At 37.7% G+C, this 20,004-nt stretch overlaps 1 protein-coding gene across 4 annotated transcripts in view; it reads right to left on the bottom strand.

Moving 5' to 3' along the window:
* fam13c (family with sequence similarity 13 member C) overlaps positions 1 to 20,004 on the bottom strand; it is a 156,310-nt gene that overhangs the window by 33,089 nt on the left and 103,217 nt on the right. For 3 of the 4 annotated variants that reach the window (XM_051923143.1, XM_051923142.1, XM_028795397.2), the window contains exons 12-15: positions 8,378 to 8,525; positions 7,726 to 7,791; positions 3,084 to 3,294; positions 1,682 to 1,823 (exon numbers count right to left, since the gene is read on the bottom strand). In XM_051923143.1, the coding sequence (XP_051779103.1) occupies positions 1,682 to 1,823; positions 3,084 to 3,294; positions 7,726 to 7,791; positions 8,378 to 8,525 (567 nt within the window). The remainder of the gene's footprint in view (positions 1 to 1,681; positions 1,824 to 3,083; positions 3,295 to 7,725; positions 7,792 to 8,377; positions 8,526 to 20,004) is intronic. The other variant, XM_028795398.2, reaches the window with a different exon arrangement.

Here is a 20,004-nt window from a genome sequence, read left to right as displayed (position 1 = left end):
CATTCCAACATATATTAATAAATCATTTTTTAAGAAGTTAGATCAATCATAACCTCAGCTTCTTTTCCTATTTCAAAACATTCCAATATATATCAATAAATCATCTTTTAAGAAATTAGATTCAATCATACCCTAATTTTTTTGGAATTCAAAACATCTACGCATCCAAAGGGGCGACCCTACAATGACTTAAGGCAGAAGGTGGCATGGCTCTGCCTAACTTTCAGTTTTATTACTGGGCGGCAAATATACAAGCAATAAAAATCGGAACATTGAGACAAATAAATTAACATACACAGGCTTGGTCCACAATAGAAATAAAATCCTGCAGTACTTCTTTATATTCCTTGCTTTGTACCCCAATAAGTACAAGTTATTGCCAATATGCTAACAACCCAATTGGGCTTCACTCATTTAGAATATGGAACCAATGTAGGAAGTACTTCAAGACAGAGAAGCTTTTATCTCTGGGACCACTGCATGATAACCACCTTTTTCCATCCTCTCAAACATACACAGTTTTTAATGTCTGGAAACATTCGGAATTAAATCACTTAGAAACCTGTACATAGACAATAACTTTGCATCCAGCAAACAATTACACTCCAAAAGTAACTTTCTAGCAACACATTTCTTTCACTTCCATCCAAATTAGAAACTTTGTTAAACAAAACCTGCCCAATTTTCCTCACCTCCCACCAAACTCTATTCTGGAAAAAATATTAATCTTGAGGACTCAGAATCCATTTCTGCAATACATAAAAACCTTTTAAAGTCCCTCCCTTTCAAAGATCCCAGAGTACAGTGGGAAAAGGATCTCTTACTTAACATTTCAGAAAAGTAGTGGAAAATAGCCATGCACAGAATTCACTCGAGCTCCATATGCACAATGCATATAATTGTTCAACTTAAAATTACATATCGAGCGCATCTGTCTTGTTTAAAATTGTCCAAAATGTTTCCAGTGCAAGATCCAACCTGCGAACGTAGCAATCAAGCTCCAGCCTCACTAGGCCACATTTTTTGGATGTGTACCAAATTAATATCATTTTGGACTAAAATCTTCAAAGCCTTTCAGACACCTTGGAGTCACAATCCCTCCTAATCCACTAACAGCTGTGTTTGGTGTACTTCCTGATGGGCATAAAGTGGAGAACGACAAACTGTAATTGTGTTTACTTCACTATTGGCACGTAGACTTATCTTGCTCAACTGGAAGAATCCTAACTCGCCTCTTTTCAGTCAGTGGGTAACTGATGTTATATGTTATCTGATATTGGAAAAAATCAAATTCTAACTTAGGGGATCTGTACAAAACTTCTTAAAAACCTGGCAGAATCTAATCAATGACATTTTAGAATAAGCATTTAAATTGAGGAAGCAGATTCTCTTCCCTTTTTTATTCTATTTATTTATTTTTCCAACTATTAAAGTTTTTTTCTGTTGGCCTAGCTCTCTTTTTCAGAGGTGGGAGTTGATTTGTTTTGAACCTAGTTTTGTAAAACTAGACTTGCTTGTATGGAATGTTTTTTGATTTTAATAAATTCAATAAAATTAAAAAAAAACATATAAAGCTATATTCAGTCAAAGTTGTCTAGCAGCTTTTAAGTAATAATAATAATAATAATATTTATTATTATTATAATACATTTCAACTAAGTAAATTTGGTGTATTTCTTACCCTATAGTTCCTTTCCTGTTCAAATTGTTCTTCATATTTCCTAATTTTCTTCTTCAGGTTCTGGATATGCTTTGTTAGCATCGCTACTGTAGTAGATTCCTTTGCATCCTCTGAGGAGCTTGCACTAACAAGTCCACGTGCCCTACAAAGAAATAATGTGTGAGTATTAAGCATTCAGTTTATCACAGAAAACAAACAATGAGCTTTAGGTGTGAATGTACAAAAAGACTCTCCTAATATGCCTTTGTAAAAGAACTGTAGTAGTGCTTTAGAGGGCTATGAATCACGGTGGTGAGAAACTACAGACTATCTGTATGGAACAGGCTTTTAATAAGAGATACCAAGGCTTTCTTGATGTCAGTATAGCAAAAAATGCATTTATCTATTAATCTGCTTTTACTATAAGGCATTCATTTAGAATACATACATATATAATAAAATGATGAAAGATGCACACATTTATTTTTCTGTGCATTATAATTCATGTGGATACATAATCCTTAGTATGAAAAAATTGAGAATAAAAAATACACAAAATTACCATAGCTGTGTATATATGCAATATAATATTAAAAGCCTTTACAATTTCTAAAATCTACTACACTGTAATCAGACTATTATAAATGGAGAAAAAGATAACAGAATTCCTATTATGCACTGAATTGTAAGTATTACTATTGCTGTGAAAATGCTATGTTTGTTTGTTCATTTGCAAAAATGCTGCAGAATGAAAGGCAAAAATATAAACACGTAAAGAAAACATAAAAAATGACTCGGGTAGCCATCAGTATAAAGTTCAGGTTGCTTTCTTCTATCTAAAGGAAACTGCACTACCTTACATGTATACTAATATACAAAGTTAGCACTGCTGTATTTTGACTGGGGTACCATGGGGGTACAGTGTGTAGTGCTGCTGCCTCATATATCGAAAGCCCCGGGCCTGAATCCTGTACTCATACACTGTCCATGTTGAGCTTGCATATTTTCCCCATATCGCCATGTGTTTTCCCCTGGAAGCTTGATTTTCCTTGCACATCGCACAGATATGCAAGTTAAATGGTCACTTTAAGCTGTCCCTATGAGTGTTGGAGTGGGCTTTGCAGTGGACTGACACCATGTCCAGGGCAGTTCTCTACATTATGCCCAGGGCTGCCGGCAGATCTTTGCCTCCCTACAAATCTTGAATGGGTTAAGCAGGTTTGCAACTAACTGTACTTTGACTACTATAAAAAGCAGTGCAGATAAGTTCTGATTTTGAAATAGCTCTAAATTTGGTCACTCACTGAAGATTGTAAGTTCCTGGTAAATTACAGTTTTATAAATGCTACAAGAAAATTAATATAGACTAATATAATATATACAATTGGTTGCACTTTTAAAGATAAAATGTTCAGAGTCTTACATTATAAATTGCTGAGAACAAGGTGGTGAAGGAGCTAATTCTGGATCCATGTTAAACCTCTGGCTTTGTGTAAGGCTAGGACAGCGAGGGGATGGAAGAGGATTGTCACCATCAGTGATATGGTGTAGGAGCTGGCTGGTCCTTGGAGATTGGTTCTCTTCAGCAGTGCTATCGCTTTCATGTTGCAAGACTCTTACGGATGGAAGTGCCTCTGCAAAAAAGCAAACTAATTGTAATTTAATCCAGAAGTAGTTGCTAATGCCACCTATGAAATGACTAATGTTGTAAGATACCTGTTCTATTAACTCTCAATTTGCTGTTTTAAGAAAGCTCTTACGACATGAATGCATTTCTGTCACATTACAACAACCTAATACTTTCAACTGTCACATGATAAACTGCTCTACATAAACCCTGTACCTGCATGATTTTTAGAAGAAACTAAAAAAATGTAGGCAAAATTCATTCAGTAAATGTAAGCCCACTAACATTATCAACAGAATACCAAGACAGACAGTATACAGCATCAGGGCCCATTCACACTTCAGTGTTGTAAATTTCCAGTGTTTGATTGGCTTTTCAAGCTTTTTCATGTCATAATCCAAGCACTTTTCAAGCGTTTTTCAAACATCTTCCCAACATTTTCAAAGAAACATTTTGCAAGGAATATATAATTAACATCTTTTCCATTTGGTATGTTGTGAGATGTTGTGTCGTGAAGTGATTGTTATGCTTCAAGAACATCTCTTATGACTTTAGTGCTTTTAATTCTGGTGATCACAATACTGAAAACCAAATGTTGTCAGCATTGTGATCGCACAAATTGGGTTCATCCTCTTCTTCAGCTAAGGGTGTCGTGAGGACAATTTTGGATTCTCTATGATGTGGATTACACACGGGTATCGATAAACATGTAAGCAGTTAAGTGGTGATAAGTGAACAAAAAATTGCCTGCTAATGTCAGTGCAACATCATGTAAGTACATGAACCAGTCCTCTAGTAACAGACGGTGAGGAAAGTGTTATCATACACAGCGGTAATCAACTTAAAAGATCTTTAACATACATTGTACTTGTATACATTTAATCCTACATGTGCTGAGGGCTAAATTTAATCTGTCCAGTTTAGGGTCACTGCAAGCCAGTAAATATTACAGCAGCATTGGGTGTAAGGTAGGAAGAACACATGGTGGACGGTGTGCAGATCATTTTCAGGGATTCAGTTGCACAGCCAAGCAGAAAAGAGAGTGCTGTATGCAATCCAGTGACAGAAATGTATTAATTATCTGTTTAAATTTGATAAGTTATTTGCTATAGGTATTTTAAAACAGTGTGTTCTAGTGGTTCAGTGTCAGTGTTCACCCAAGGGCTTAGACTGAGCATGGAAAAAGGGGATGGATGTTATTTACATTATGAAGGGCTAAACATATTTTCTTAACTTAGAAGTTATTACGGACACATTTTAAATATTCAGTGTTAAAACAGGTAATAACACTCAGCTCAACACGCTCAATAATGCCTATCAATCCAGAATTGCACAGGCACATGCAAATCATAGATAGTTTAAACTGTGATACAGAGGTCAACACTATCACTCTGCCTATTTTTAAAAATATATGTACTAAACTTTAACCTGATTAAAACCAAATGTATACCTATAACTACTGTTGATTTCTTGTCACTTGACTGCAAGCTCCATACCTTAATGTGTCCCTCAACAGCTGTCATTAGAAGACCAATTCAAGTGTGTGCACAATGGCATCTGTATTTTTTTCCTACTTTCAATGAGCTGCTTCACTCCTGACTTACCCAGTAAAAGACAGTGACTTCCTGTAATTTGTTTGAAACAAGTGTTTTATGTGCATTACCACCAGTTTCAACGGAACAAGCATTGGGCTGAAAATGCTAGAAAACCACTGCAAGCAGGTATTTTCTAAACCACTCGCTGTTAAAAACGCTTAGGTTTGAATAGGGTCATTGAAAACAATGACAAATAACCTGACAAGTAGTTTAGGAGCATTCTGATCAGGAGCTAAAACGCTAGAAAAACTCTTAGGTGTGAATGGGCCATTAAAAGTATCACTGTGAATGTGAACTGTACAATCCAAAATTAAGTTATGCATGAATCAGTAACTCTCATGTTTTAGAAACATACAACAAAATCTGCTTCTATATAGAATGCTTCATCATAAAGACCATTACAAGAAAACAATTAGCTATTTTATCTTTCACACTGAGCATGACCATTTAGAAATGTTGTACTTCTAGTAAGGAACACTTCTTGTCATTCACACTGTGTCACTTATTTAAAAAACAAGATCTGAGTCTGTGATGCTCCTTAGTCTATAGGTCATATATAGCCTGCAAATGGTTTCACATAAAAATTGAATTTACCCAGCTGGTCAATTTTTGGACTTAAGTAAACTGCTGCTACCATAGTATACTGGCACCTCATTGTTTTGGTATGGTATAGCATATGTGTGCACTAAATAATCTTATGGCAAATAGCACAAATATGTGAATTCACCTGCAGCAACACTGCTTATGCAAATATTACACCAACCTGTCAAATTTACCATTGGTAAATTAGAGACCAAAACTTTAAGAACTGTCATCTCAAAAGGCACACATGCTGCTTGATAATGCCCTGAAATGGATTATAAGGAGAAAAGACACCGCTGTCTTAAACAGTGCATGTACCAAATAAGCCTTGCAAGTACCATGCTGAGCATACTTTGCAGGTGTGTAAGGCCCTGAAAACCTAAAAATCAGATTCTGTAATAAAAATATTTGTACAGGAGATCATCATTTAACAACCACCCAGGCTAGGTCACTTTCCAAGTTTACAAATTTCCTTGGTCTTCTTTCCATAGTCTTTAAAATCCTTAGTAGTGAACCTCACTCTTGTCATGTGATACTATTACTTTCATTCAGATGCTCTTTAATACTTTTCTTTTATCTCATCTCCACCGTTTCCATCACAGGACATCTCTTTACTCAGTCATTCTTCACCTTCTGCCCCACAGGTCCAAAATGATTCACCCTCTTTGTTCTCATCCTATGACTGTCACAACTTATCTTTCCCTGAAATCTTTACGTGTATTTCTGTCCATGAATCTTTCCATAGTAATCAGACCATTTTCATCCTTGATTTTAACTTTGCTTCTGTCTTCATTGCTGACACTTTACTCACATATGCCCTGCAACTTGCATAAGCCTTTCTCATTAATTCCAGACTCCATTAACTGAATCAAGGATTGCTTTGCAGACCTTTTTCTAGGTGCGTCTTATTTTTGATTCCACCACTAAATCTGTGTCTTTATCCTTACTTACTTTTAACAAGTAATTTAAAGAGTGGAGCTTTCCAACTTTTTCTCAACACAACTCCACTTGTAATATCCAACTTTACACTGCATCGGCATCCACTTGAGTGACACCACTGCATCTTTTGAGCCCATTTGAAAAATATTCTGTCCTGGCATCTTTACTGTATCCACCATATGACCATACTCTGCCGTATGGTCCCTTGCATTTTCATTTTCAAACATCACTTTTGTCTGTCCTGTGATGCAACCTATTCAATTTACTAACACAACCTTCCGTTCCACTTTCCCTCCCTTCATGTCATCTTGTAGAGCATCTTGTATCATGAGCAACAAGAGCTGGAATGTTTGCTGAAGCACCAGCTTCACCTCACAATTTACTGTAAGGCCACGCTGACTTCCATTTGGGAGTCTTCTCACGCTGACAACAGACAAAAATATTTAGCTTCCTCAATGCCCACCCCACCTCCTTCTGCAGCCTGCTGTTGAATAACTTATATCTTCACCCAATCTACAAATATACAGTATAACAAGGAAGCTTAGACAGTCTTGTCCTTCAGAGGCCTCATAACTACTGCATCCACAATTCATTTCTTGGCTGTGAACATTTGATTGCTCAATAAAATGTATGCTGCAATGAGTCATTCATGTTTTGTGCACTGGAGTGAGCATACTTTATTTCTAACCTCCAATACTAATAATGAATAAAAAGAATTAAAGTATTCAAAGCAAATAAAGAGGAACTGATGTTAAGTAAAACAAAACAAAGTACAAGAAATGATTGTGTTATTTTGTTAGGTATGGTATGATATGGCTTAGTAATAGCGATATTTTAATTATTTCTTGTTGCTTACAGAATAAACCAGCTCTTTGAATGTATGAGCAGATGATACGGCTTAGTAATAATTATGTTTTAAGTATTTCTTGTTGCTTATATAATATTCAGTAATTTTAGTATTCCATCAGAAATATGGACCACCATATGTTAAAGTGATCAGAAACAACAAAGGTTTGCTTAAAATACCACGTCTGCCACATTAGCCCTTTCTATTAATAAAACATGACATATTATTGCCTTTAATAAAAATACTGCCTGCACAAACCAGGCCAGCTCAGCAACTTTTACTTGTGCAGACATTAAATGCACTGAAAACGAGAGTATTGCGCTATGCATGAAGAGATAATAGAGCAAAAAATAGGCCAGACCTTGAGGGAAGCAAAATGTGTATCTGGCACCGGGAAACTGAGCTATTTGTTGGAACATGAAAGGTCAAAGCAAGGCAGATTTAATTGAAAGCATTGAAACTGGGTTATACTCACCCTCACTACCTCCCTGATGGTGCAATAATTTGAAATCAATGAAAGGAAAAACACATTGGCATTGCTCTGACAAAACAAATAGAACAAACAGAAAATGTGATACATAAATCAAGAACATAAAGTAATTAAACAAATGAGAAAATGTGATAAATATATAAACCAAAAAACATAAAACAATGAGACAAATGAGGAAATTATACAGAAGTAAAGAGCTGTGACGCAACTACTGGATATCAAAATGACAGAGAGAAACTCGTGAGCTGACAAGGCATTCCCATTTGCTGGGAGACTGAGGCTCAAGTGCGTAAGTAGGCATAAACATTGGTTTTAGGAGTCTGCATCCCAGTCTCTTCAGGTAAGCCCCATGTGAGTAGATCAGACAGCCGTGGCTATCATCAATCCTAAATATCAGAAGCTTAGCAAGTCTTACAGATGACACTGTCAATCAAAAATTCCCCATATGTCCGAGATGCATTCGATTCGTTTCGCACTGACAGATGTATAACGCACACCTTCAAAACAAGGGAAGCAGATACTGCGTGACAAACACGGACGTATGAAACCGGTTCATGAATTAGCTAAGTACTGCAAGAAGGCACATAAAAAATGACACGGACAGAAGTAAAATCAGAGTAACAAGTATGCGACTTACCCGCCGGACTGCCCTCAGCTTCCCTGCCACCGCGTCCAGGTGGTAGGCTCGGCTCCTTGTGGTTCTGTCCCTGGGCACTGTCCTCCTGCGACGGCAGAAACGTGGAGCACAGGTCAACTTCCAGGGCCTGCAGCTTCAAGAAGGAGCTCTGCAGACAGAAACAGAACATCACGATCGCATATCCAGGAAGCGCCTTTAATTGCGTCTCTTCCGCACGATCTGCCGTGGGCTTCCTCGGGCACTGCTCGCAGTCCCCTTGCACCTCCTTCTCCTCCTCTGCCTGGACTGCGGCTTCTCTCTGAAATCCGGAGTCTACGGGTTTTCTCTCTCTCTCTCTCTCTCTCTCTCCCTCACTCAGTAGTGAATAGAGGGAATTTCGTCAGCTATTGGGGAGGGGGAATCTTCTGTTGAGCTAAGATGCTGTCAGCTTTTTTTTTTTTTTTTGCCTTTTCTCACCCCCCACCATCTTTGTATCAAGTGGGAGTATTTCATTCACTATGCGTTGACATCATGATCTGGTGAGAGCTTTTCCCTCCCATAAGAACCCATTCATAAAAAATATATATCTTCGGCTGTAATAAACATAAGGAGCAAAGATGAGACTTGGGGATGGGGGAGGGCGGCAGCGCTTACATCTTGCACGGCTCTGTTGGTGACAAGACGGCGACCCGGCAGTTAAGGGTGGGGACTGTAACGTATTCTGTCGAGGGTATCCTGCTATCCGTTTGGGAGACAAGATACCAGAATGAAGCGACTTAATATGATTCGTAGCGCTTTTACTAACCCGTTTTCTGCGTCTCCCCCGCCGGCCCCCTCTACAGCAGAGCCCCCGTCATGACTGGTGATGCACAGGCTCCACGAAGCTTATTATAAAGCATGACTCATTTGCCCCTTACTTCGTGCCCCCAGTGCACACCCACTGCAATTCATCACATCTCCAGGGAACCAACAGATTGCGCGTTAATACGCACGAAAACGCTTACAGCTAGTATGCCACCTGACTCCTGGACTTGGGGTCATACTACGACAGTGATGATCACCATTGTGCTTATAACCGCATAGCGTCAACGGTTATTCGTGCCTTCACCCGGTGCTACCGAAAGGGTGGATGGTTCGGAAGCGTTATTACATTCTAATACAAAAAATCAACACACTCGGGGAAGCATCAAAGCAAGGCTGACACGGTGCGATGTTGCAGCATCGAGGTGAATACAAACACGGATTATGAAAATGACAGGATGAATGATCCTGCATTCTAGTCATACTCTTGAGTAAATTAGAGTTTGGAGATGATAAAGACATAAAGTATTGAATAGTAATTTATTTAACTGGCAATGATTCAGTGTATAACATGAATGGTCTCAGTCCTCCTTCCTGAACAGAATGCAGGTATTTCTTACCAGCAGTTTCACTCCTGTCCCCGACTTCCTTGTTTAACTAGTACAGCATTTTCAGATGCCATTCTGTAGTCACAAAGATACTATAATGTGTGATTTACTATTGCAGGAAATTAATAAAGGTTTGTATTTTCCGTTATAATGTAGCACGTTATTCTAATATCTTTCATTTTCTTATTTGTTATTTCTTTTTTCTGTAGTGTGTGCTGCATTCATTTTATGAAAAAGCCAGCAACTAAAGGGCATAACTTGGGCAACAAGGATAATGGATGTAAAACAGCAGTGGCTACTTGTTAAACTTTACACATGTGTACATCAGCAATCGAAGGCTGAAACAGTCAAAACGTTTGAAAGAATACACAAGACAGTGAAACTTTTATATATTACACCAGTAAAACAATCATTCATTCATTAAGTTACTAAATCTGCTTAGTCCAGCTCTGCACCACTGTCATATCATATCTGGATAAGACCCCAGTCTATAGCAGGATGTTGTACACCCATGCTATATACCAATAAATGTAACATGCTTAACTTTGAAATGTAGAGAGGAACCTGAATACCCATGAAAAAACCCATGGAGAAATGGGAAGAACATGTAGTATCAAAGTTGTAACGTAGCACCATTCTACTGCCATATTTCCATACAGTGTAGAAACCATAAACATCTCTATCCAGAGGTTCATTCCTGAGCTTTCACTCCAGAGTTGCTGGACTAGACAGCCTATACCAGCACCAAGGAAGAAAGGCAGGAACCAAACATGGATGGGACACAGCCCATTACAGGGCATAATACACAAAAATACATTTTAAATTAAAAGTGAACAAAACCTGTAGGGTATTTATAAATTGATATAATTAAAGGGGGAAATGGGGAGTAAAAGCAAGCCAGATCCAAAGCACTTCACAGCTGTAGAAAAATACAGTAGTAGCAAATACTGTACATCAAGAATTGTGGGATCTGGCTCCACTCTTACAAAATAGTCTTGAGTTTCCTTTTTATTCAGGGTGCAGGTGGGGAATGTTTTGTTTTACACTTTATTCTGTCTCTCATAATTTTGAAATTTTGTTTTTGCTCTTCTCTCATTTTCCTTCTCTGACTTGTCAAGGTCAAATTACTAAATAAGACCAAATCTTGTTAACTAAAAGAGCAACTTTTACTACATAATGAAGTTAATTTTCATGATTTTGGTCCTCTCTTAGTGCATATTCTTAGTAGCAATACATTATATACTACTAACCACATACACATATATACATTATAACATTTTCAAACCAACATAATCCAGCTTGAGTCCTCTTATCATGTGTTAAGACCATTCTCCATACATTTTACACTGTACTGCATGGAAACCCCAGGAGAGCAGCTGTTTCTGATATGCTAGAATCAATAATCAAATATTTACAAAAGTTGTTTATATCACATATATTGCCCATTCTCATGTTTAACCAAACAACTAAACCTCTTGACCATATCTGCACGTCATACTGAATATACGGAGTTCCAGTCCCGCATGTAGGCTGCCCCACCTGATAAACAGGGTGATAGGCCTTAACATGCATCAGAATTTATTGTTTTTATGTTTGGGTATTTTTTGTTACTCCATTAGTTCATGTGTCTCATTTACATTTAATTAATAATGAAGGCACCTTTTTTAAATATAATACTTTTATCCTTTTTAGCAAGACACCTGTGTTTTGGGGTGGCTCCACAGTGCTCCCTGTTATCCATGGCATGTACATACTAAATGCTGTTTTTGGTCTTTACCCAATAAAAAACCTTGAGTTTTTAATCTGTTTTATTTAATATATTTATTGTCAAATATGTGCAGTAATCTGGCTTGTAAGTGTGATGCAATACATACTATGATAAATTACATGACACAATTAACTAAACAGACTCCAGTAATAAAAAGTTAAATTAAGTAACATTTTCCACTTGAAATTATTGTGTTATCACCTTCAGAAAACACTGTTGTCATACTTGACATGCTGTAACTGATTTTATAATCTATCATAACCAGAGTTTTTCATTATTTGAATGCGCTCAGGCTGCAGTTTGATTAAAACGAGTGCCTGAAGTAGGCCGATACTCACTGAAACTCCGTACCAGCACTTCTACGTCAACAAAAACAAAGACGTGACAAAAATTAGAGAATTTATATGCAAGTCAATGGACATGTATTGTTATTTTCTTTACATATATGTTTAAGCATATTATACTAAGTATTTACCATGTTAAAATTGATTTAGAATAATGTTGTTTACATTAATAAATGTTGTAAATTGTTAAATTTTAGCAAATCTTTCAATTTTGTACTTAAATGTAATATTATGGAAACCTAATTATATATTGTTTGTGTTCATGAATGCAAATAAGAACAACTTTTCACAATTAAAACATTTTTTATGACATTAATTTTGCAGACCTGTGAACTGACATTTGTGCACCTTCATTAAAAATATGGTATGAGCATTAAAAGCATCATCTGGTATCTTTTTTTCCATAATAGGAATTCAATATGTAGTATGACTTTGATTTAATGGTATCGGCTGACATGTATTCTAACATGCTGAATTCTTTATTTTCCTTTTACTCATACAGTTTAGAAGAATTGCACAAATAAATTTTCATTGTGTGTCTTTTGTTATGTCATGTTCATATAGCTCATTCTGTTTGTTGTGTGGAGAAGTGAAATTGGTAACCATTTATTAAATTATTTAGCTGTTGTCTGTATGAGAGGTCGAAAACAGCCTACCCCAGACAAATCCCTCACCCCCCACCCAACCAACTTGAGTACTACCATTAATTTTTTCAACCAAAGATTTAAGTCTTCACTTTGATCAAAGCAACAGTTACTTTGGCAACTTTATAATCCGGTCAGAATCATCTTGAAAACTTTGATACTTAACTCTAATATTAAAGTCTCTACAACCCCTTCCTGAACCTGATAAATAAACATCCAAATGTAGAGACGTTTGTTGTGTTGGCAACACACCTCAAAATCTTTAAACTTTAAAGCAGCGGGCAAAAATAGGAAGATACAAACAGCTGTATGCTACTGTTTGTTCATCACTTTAGACAAGAGCCAGATTTACACAATCTTGTGGTAAAGAATAGCTTGCTATATATTGCATAAGTAGTCACTCAGACAGATATGTAACTATAACTACTTCAGTAATCAACACACTAATTAGCATATTCCCTATTAACAAATGTGGTTGCTCATACCTTCTATAATATCATGCAATATATCAATTAGGGAAAATATTACATACACTTGGTGACAAAATCTGGGTAAGAATGTCCAGTAGGTTTCCCTGACACTTTCCATTTAGTGTAAAGCTACAGCATTCTGCTTATTTATGACCCTGATAATTCCTTTTATTTTAATCTGCTATGCCTGCCAGCCATTTCAGCTGCTTTACTTTTAGATAGAAAACATAAGCGAGGTGAACTTATGAGCTTCCTGTGTAGTTTTTTTCTGTCCATTTATCTACGTTTTCATTAAATGATGTTAAACACACTTTTCACTGCTGTTTCTCTGTGGTAAAAATATCTCACTAGCCCTCCTCCTGCACTGATGCTGCAAGTTACCAAGTATCCCTTCAGCAGCGAATGAGTAGGTGTGTTATACAGTATCTTCCCTTGCTGTAAAAACTTTGCTTGTCTATGTTAAGGAAGAGAGACATATCTACAAACACATACGGTCGAGGTGAGCGCAGTGATCATGTTGCTGTCACTTTCTGCGTGAAGTTGAACCATTTTATGTTGATTATGTACAGGAGCATATTTCATATAGTTCCATATGTGGCCTATATTAACTTCACTTGTGATTTTATTACTCTTGCAACTTACAGTATGTACAGTTAATTAAGGATGAAAAGATGTAGGAAGAAACAGGAACTAAGATGCTGACTGATAATTTTCAAAAGTAAATTCAGAATGTTTTGTGAAAGCAGGAAAAATGTAAGTGTACACAAAGCATATGAATGTCTTTTTAAACTGTTTTGGAATCTATAACTTACTTGAATTGTGCAGAAAAGAAAAAATACATTTTCAGTTTTATAATAGTTTTGAGTCTTATTCGTAAGAGCATTGTGTCACATAGTTGTCTACATGTAGTGTTTTGTGTATCTAAAGTCAAAGCAGCATAATCCTGAGCAGCAACATAGCAGCACTGCTAGTACTATCAGAACCACAACACAGAATTTACCAGATAGCCGGTCTGATCCCACCATACAGACCGCTTTGTATGCTTTTTGAGGCCAGCTGCCCATGCTGTTTATTCATTCATTTATTTTATTAATACAAAAAGAAGCACCCAATCCTGAACAGTTCTCCAGACCTTTACAAGGCATACTCATGCACAAAGCAGCACAAACTCACTCCTGCTAATTTAGTCAACCTACCCTAAGTGAATGTCTTTGTATTGAAGGATGAAACTAAAGTATCTGGAGAAGCTGTTCATGAATATATACATTTAAACTCTACTTCACGTGTAGACTGAGCTAGCGTTCAGGTGCTGTAAAGTGGATGGTTAAGGAATAAGAGAAACAGAGACCACATGCTGTAATTAAGATTCATGCTACTGTGCACAACTGTTTTCTGGATGCCTGAAAGCAATTGTAATGAGCTGTTTAATTTTATAAACTAATGCCACGGTAATATTCTGGTTTTGGAAAATAAAATTAAAAGATATATATATATATATATCTAGACAGTATTAACAAGCAAGAACCCTGAATATTTTGGTCTCTGCCAGCATCTGTACACCAGCCTTTCTGTTCATATATAGTCCAATGGCATTGGAATTTATACGATTGTTCATAAAGATCTCCTTAGATAGAAGTTTTCTGAGATTTTGATTGCATCCCAACTCAAAACAAATTCATTTCATATTACTTAAATGACTACATTTTAATATACTAGTACATGTTTTTGTGATTTTACTTGTGATAGTTAGATTAGCATTTGTTTTTTCTGTCTTTACTATTTTTTCTTTTTGTAATAGCTTATTAATTAAGAGAATTCATTCATTCAGTCATTTTCATTTTTCTCTGATTTCACTACAGCATATTCTGACAACATCCTAAGCTGCATGGGATAACATAGCAGACCGCTGCAGAGCAGTGCAGGCATTTTGCATGGTGTAATTCATTATGTAGCAGGAAGTTAAAACATATTGAGCTGACTGATTCTGTGAATGATGCAAATTGATATAAAAAATGTAATTCATAGGAGAGTAGAAATTCACAGACAACCTTACTTTGTGTTCATTTTAGACCTGTAACTCACATAAATTATTTGCTTTCAATACATATGAAGGATATCAAAATGAGGCTTGTTTTTAATAAAGGTCATCTTACTGTAGAATAATGTAAATCACTGCTGTATTCTCATTTACAGCAGTTGATATGAAATAGAAACATAAAGTATAATTAAGTGCATATGCCAAATCAATTGAATTTTCCAGAATGTTGTCCTCAATCCAGCCAAAGTGTACAAGAGATGAAGATGAGCATTTCATATTTCTTCTGAGAAAATGAATGATCACTATAAGAATTGTTTGTTCATGTAATTAATCTGTAATTTCTGATTGCTACTAAAATGTTTTTAATAGTTATACTTCATCATTCAAGGATCTTACCATATGTCTCTTTATTTTGTGAGACCTTCCCCAATGGGATGACATGCAGAAGCATGACTGCTGGGGCTGTTGACAGTTGCTTGTCTGTCGCTGAGGCAACCGCAGGTTCACAGTGCCACAGAAACCACTACAAGCTGACCACTGACACACGCAAAGCACCGGTTGCCTGATGGGTAAAGCAGGGAACATTATAACTTGGCCCTGACATTGCCTGTTTGTTTTGTATGTGTATAGTAGCATGGTAGATCCCGATACAATAAATAACCTTGCTGTTCCTGTTTCACAATGAATACAGCTGGCTTTGCTAAAGTACTGAGACTCAGCCTCATTTATAAAATGTCTTGTTTCTGTGTACAGTATGTATATATATCTCTTTTATAAAAAAAAATCCTGGGAGAGAATGACTAGGGAGACGAGACGTGAAGACACTTAAAAGACCCATGAGACAAAAGAGATTGGCCACAGAGTGTCTCGCGGGGACCTTAAACATAAGACTTTGTGCCAAGAGATTGACCCAGGACCGTCTCGCGGGGACATAGAACATGAAATTCTTGCAAGACACACCCTACTTACAACCAATATCAAATAAGACTACGGGCAGCAAAACACTCAGTCGTGTCAAGGCTTTAAGCACACACAGACCCAGGGCTCTCAGCACATATAAAACATATAAGGACAATATGTTATAGATGAAACGTCGACAACTAAGCAAAGAAGAAAGAGCAGCGTGGAGAAAAGAGACTCAAAAGCGTTGGAGATTAAAAAATGCAAAAAAGAAAAAGAATAATCTAGGTGCAAATTCAGAAAATAAGGAAAGTAATAATCAGTCCGGAATAAGTGGAATTGGAAAAAAAGCATGTCCAATTGGGCTCAGAATTAAAAGACAACTTCATAAAGACGTTCAAAAACGTTGGTGCTATAACACATGCAGAGCAGGTTAGAGATTATGAAAGCAGTGGAATTCGAAAGGCTCAAAAAAACAATGGCGTGATACACATGTAGATAAAGGTAAAGAATATGAAAGCAGTAAAATTTGAAAGTGTCAAAACAAAGAAAGTAAACAGCGCATTAATGCAAACAAAGAGAAATTATTACTCAGAAAAATTTCAAAAAGGTGAATAAAGATCGAATATATGGATATAGGTGATATGTCTGAATTATGTAAATATTGTAAGGCTAAGTTTAAGTCAAGAGAACTTCAAAAATGGAGTTTACCTCACATGCATTTATTGGTTACTTTGCAAAAAAAATTATTAACTGCTGATCGTTTTGTCTGTGCTGAAATTTCAAACAGAGAAGCCTATCCTGAATTATATATATATTTATATATATATAATTATATATATATACTAGGGGGCTCCGCCCCCTGCTCACTTCGCTCGCCAACCCCTGGTCTTGGGTAACCCGAAATACATTTGAAAGAGATTACTGTCTGTCTCGGTAATTGTTACATATGTATCATGTCCACTGTCACGATATCTGTAGGTCTATGTAATATATGTAAATGAGAATAGCAGTGTAAGTGTTATGTTATGCAAGTATAGAATGTCTTTGAGCTTGCGCAGATCTATGTATGAGATATATTGGAGTGTAAAGGCGTAGATGACGTACATAGGATATCTTTATACACAACATTTGTAGTAAAGATGGCGTGTTGTCCTTGAATGAGTATTCCTTGGTATGGAGTTATTATAATCTTAAAATCACTTATTTATGTTAGTTGAGCTTTTTCGTTTCTGAGCCGTGGCTCCTTCGCTTGCGGTGTATAGGCGCATGTGCCCTCCGTACTATCTCGGGTGTGACTATGCTGTGTTTTGTGGACATTTGGGGACTCCGTACTTTCTCTGGTTTGACTGTGGGGCGGGACGCCGAAGCCTCTTCTGTTTGTGTTTTCCGTGAGTACTTATAGCATTGTATTACTGTAATGTGATTCACATATGCTGTGGAGTCTGGATCTTTGGGGCTTCTGTACTATCTTGGGTTATTGCTTGCGGTGCTTTAGAAGCGTGTTGTAGGCGCCTGCACCTTCCGTACTATGTCGGGTTTGACTATGCTGTGTAGTGTGGACGTGTAGGGTTCTGTACTCTCTTTTTGTATCTCCGTCAGTTGAGCTCTTTCTTTTTGGAGCTGTGCCTGCTTTGCTTGCGGCATTTGAGACGCCTATTGTAGGCGCTTGCGTTCATTGATTTTATCCAGGTGGCTCCGTTAGTTGAGCTGTATTGTTTTGGAGCCGTGACCGTGTCTCCATTAGTTATACGTTGTTTACCGTTAGTAATATGGATATTTGCACTTACTGTTAATACGGAGCGTTTTCTGTCGTTGTACTGTTAGTAATGCATCACTGTAATGTGATTCACATATGCTGTGTAGTTTGGACGTGTGAGGATGCCGTATGCTTAATATGGAGCATTCGTTTATTCTTATCACCCATCTGGTGTCGAGCCTGTGTTTTCTGTGGTTGTACTGTTAATATTGTATTAGTGTAATGTGATTCACATATGTTGTGTTGCACTTACAGTTAAAATCACTTATTTACGTTAGTTGAGCTCTTTCGTTTCTGAGCCGTGGGTACTTCGCTTGCGGTGTACAGGCGCATGTGCCCTCCATACAATCTCGGGTGTGACTATGCTGTGCTTTGTGGACGTTTGGGGACTCCGTACTTTGTCTGGTTTGACTGTGGGGCGGGACGCCGAAGCCTCTTCTGTTTGTGTTTTCCGTGAGTACATGGAGATGTGACCATGTCTCCATTAGTTATACGTTGTTTACCGTTAGTAATATGGATATTTGCTGCACTTACTGTTAAAACCACTTATTTACATTAGTTGAGCTCTTTCGTTTCTGAGCCGTGGGTACTTCGCTTGCGGTGTATAGGTGCATGTGCCCTCCGTACTATCTCGGGTGTGACTATGCTGTGCTTTGTGGACGTTTGGGGACTCCGTACTTTGTCTGGTTTGACTGTGGGGTGGGATGCCGAAGCCTCTTCTGGTTGTGTTTTCCGTGAGTACATGGAGATGTGACCATGTCTCCATTAGTTATACGTTGTTTACCGTTAGTAATATGGATATTTGCTGCACTTACTGTTAAAACCACTTATTTACATTAGTTGAGCTCTTTCGTTTCTGAGCCGTGGGTACTTCGCTTGCGGTGTATAGGTGCATGTGCCCTCCGTACTATCTCGGGTGTGACTATGCTGTGCTTTGTGGACGTTTGGGGACTTCGTACTTTGTCTGGTTTGACTGTGGGGTGGGACGCCGAAGCCTCTTCTGGTTGTGTTTTCCGTGAGTACATGGAGCCGTGACCGTGTCTCCATTAGTTATATGTTGTTTACCGTTAGTAATATGGATATTTGCACTTACTGTTAATACGGAGCGTTTTCTGTGGTTGTACTGTTAGTAATGCATCACTGTAATGTGATTCACATATGCTGTGTAGTTTGGACATGTGAGGATGCCGTATGTTTAATATGGAGCGTTCGTTTATTATTATTACCCATCTGGTGTCGAGCCTGTGTTTTCTGTGGTTGTACTGTTAATATTGTATTACTGTAATGTGATTCACATATGTTGTGGAGTCCGGATATTTGGGGCTTTTGTACCATCTCGGGTTTTTGCTTGCAGTGTTTTAGATGCGTGTGGACCATATTGTAATGTGCTTAATATTGTATTACTGTAATGTGATTCACATATGTTGTGGAGTCTGGATCTGTGTGGTTTCTGTACTATCTCGTTTTTATGCTTGCGGTGTGTTAGAAGCGCGTGGACCATGCTGTGTAGTGTGGACGTTTAGTTCAGAAGCGCGTTGTAGGTGCCTGCGCCTTTTGTACTTTCCCGCGCCTTCCATACTATCTTTGTGGACCTGTGGGGCCTCCGTAGCCTCTTCCGTTTGACTTTGGGGTGCAGCGCAGAATCCTCTTTTTTGTGTGGCTGTGTCGTTAGTCGTTAGCTATGGGCGCGTTGTTGCTTCATTTCTCATTCACGTTAGTTGAGCTCTTTCGTTTTTGGGCTGTGACTCCTTCGTTCGCGGTGGATCAGACTTCGCTTGCGGTTTATGAGACGCGCGCTGTAGGTGCCTGCGCACTATGTCTCATGGTCTCATCGCCGTGTACCTGCATCCATGCCTTCCGGTTTACCATTCTCGGTTAGTAATATGGATATATATATATATATATATATATATATATATATATATATATATATATATCTATAATATCTATAATAATAAAAGGCAAAGCCCTCACTGACTGACTGACTGACTGACTCACTCACTCACTGACTGACTGACTCACTCATCACTAATTCTCCAACTTCCCGTGTAGGTGGAAGGCTGAAATTTGGCAGGCTCATTCCTTACAGCTTACTTACAAAAGTTAGGCAGGTTTCATTTCGAAATTCAAAGCGTAATGGTCATAACTGGAACATATTTTTTGTCCATACACTGTAATGGAGGAGGCGGAGTCATGTATCGCGTCATCACGCCTCCTACGTAATCACGTGAACTAAAAACAAGGAAGACATTTACAGCACGAGTCACACGCGGGAACGAAGGTAAATGACGTTAATTTTTGACTGTCTTTTAATAC

Source organism: Erpetoichthys calabaricus, chromosome 2, assembly GCF_900747795.2.
Source record: "Erpetoichthys calabaricus chromosome 2, fErpCal1.3, whole genome shotgun sequence".
In the NCBI taxonomy this organism is placed as follows: domain Eukaryota; kingdom Metazoa; phylum Chordata; class Cladistia; order Polypteriformes; family Polypteridae; genus Erpetoichthys; species Erpetoichthys calabaricus.
The sequence above is the reverse complement of the archived record's forward strand: the minus strand, read 5'-3'. Positions and strand labels throughout refer to the sequence as shown.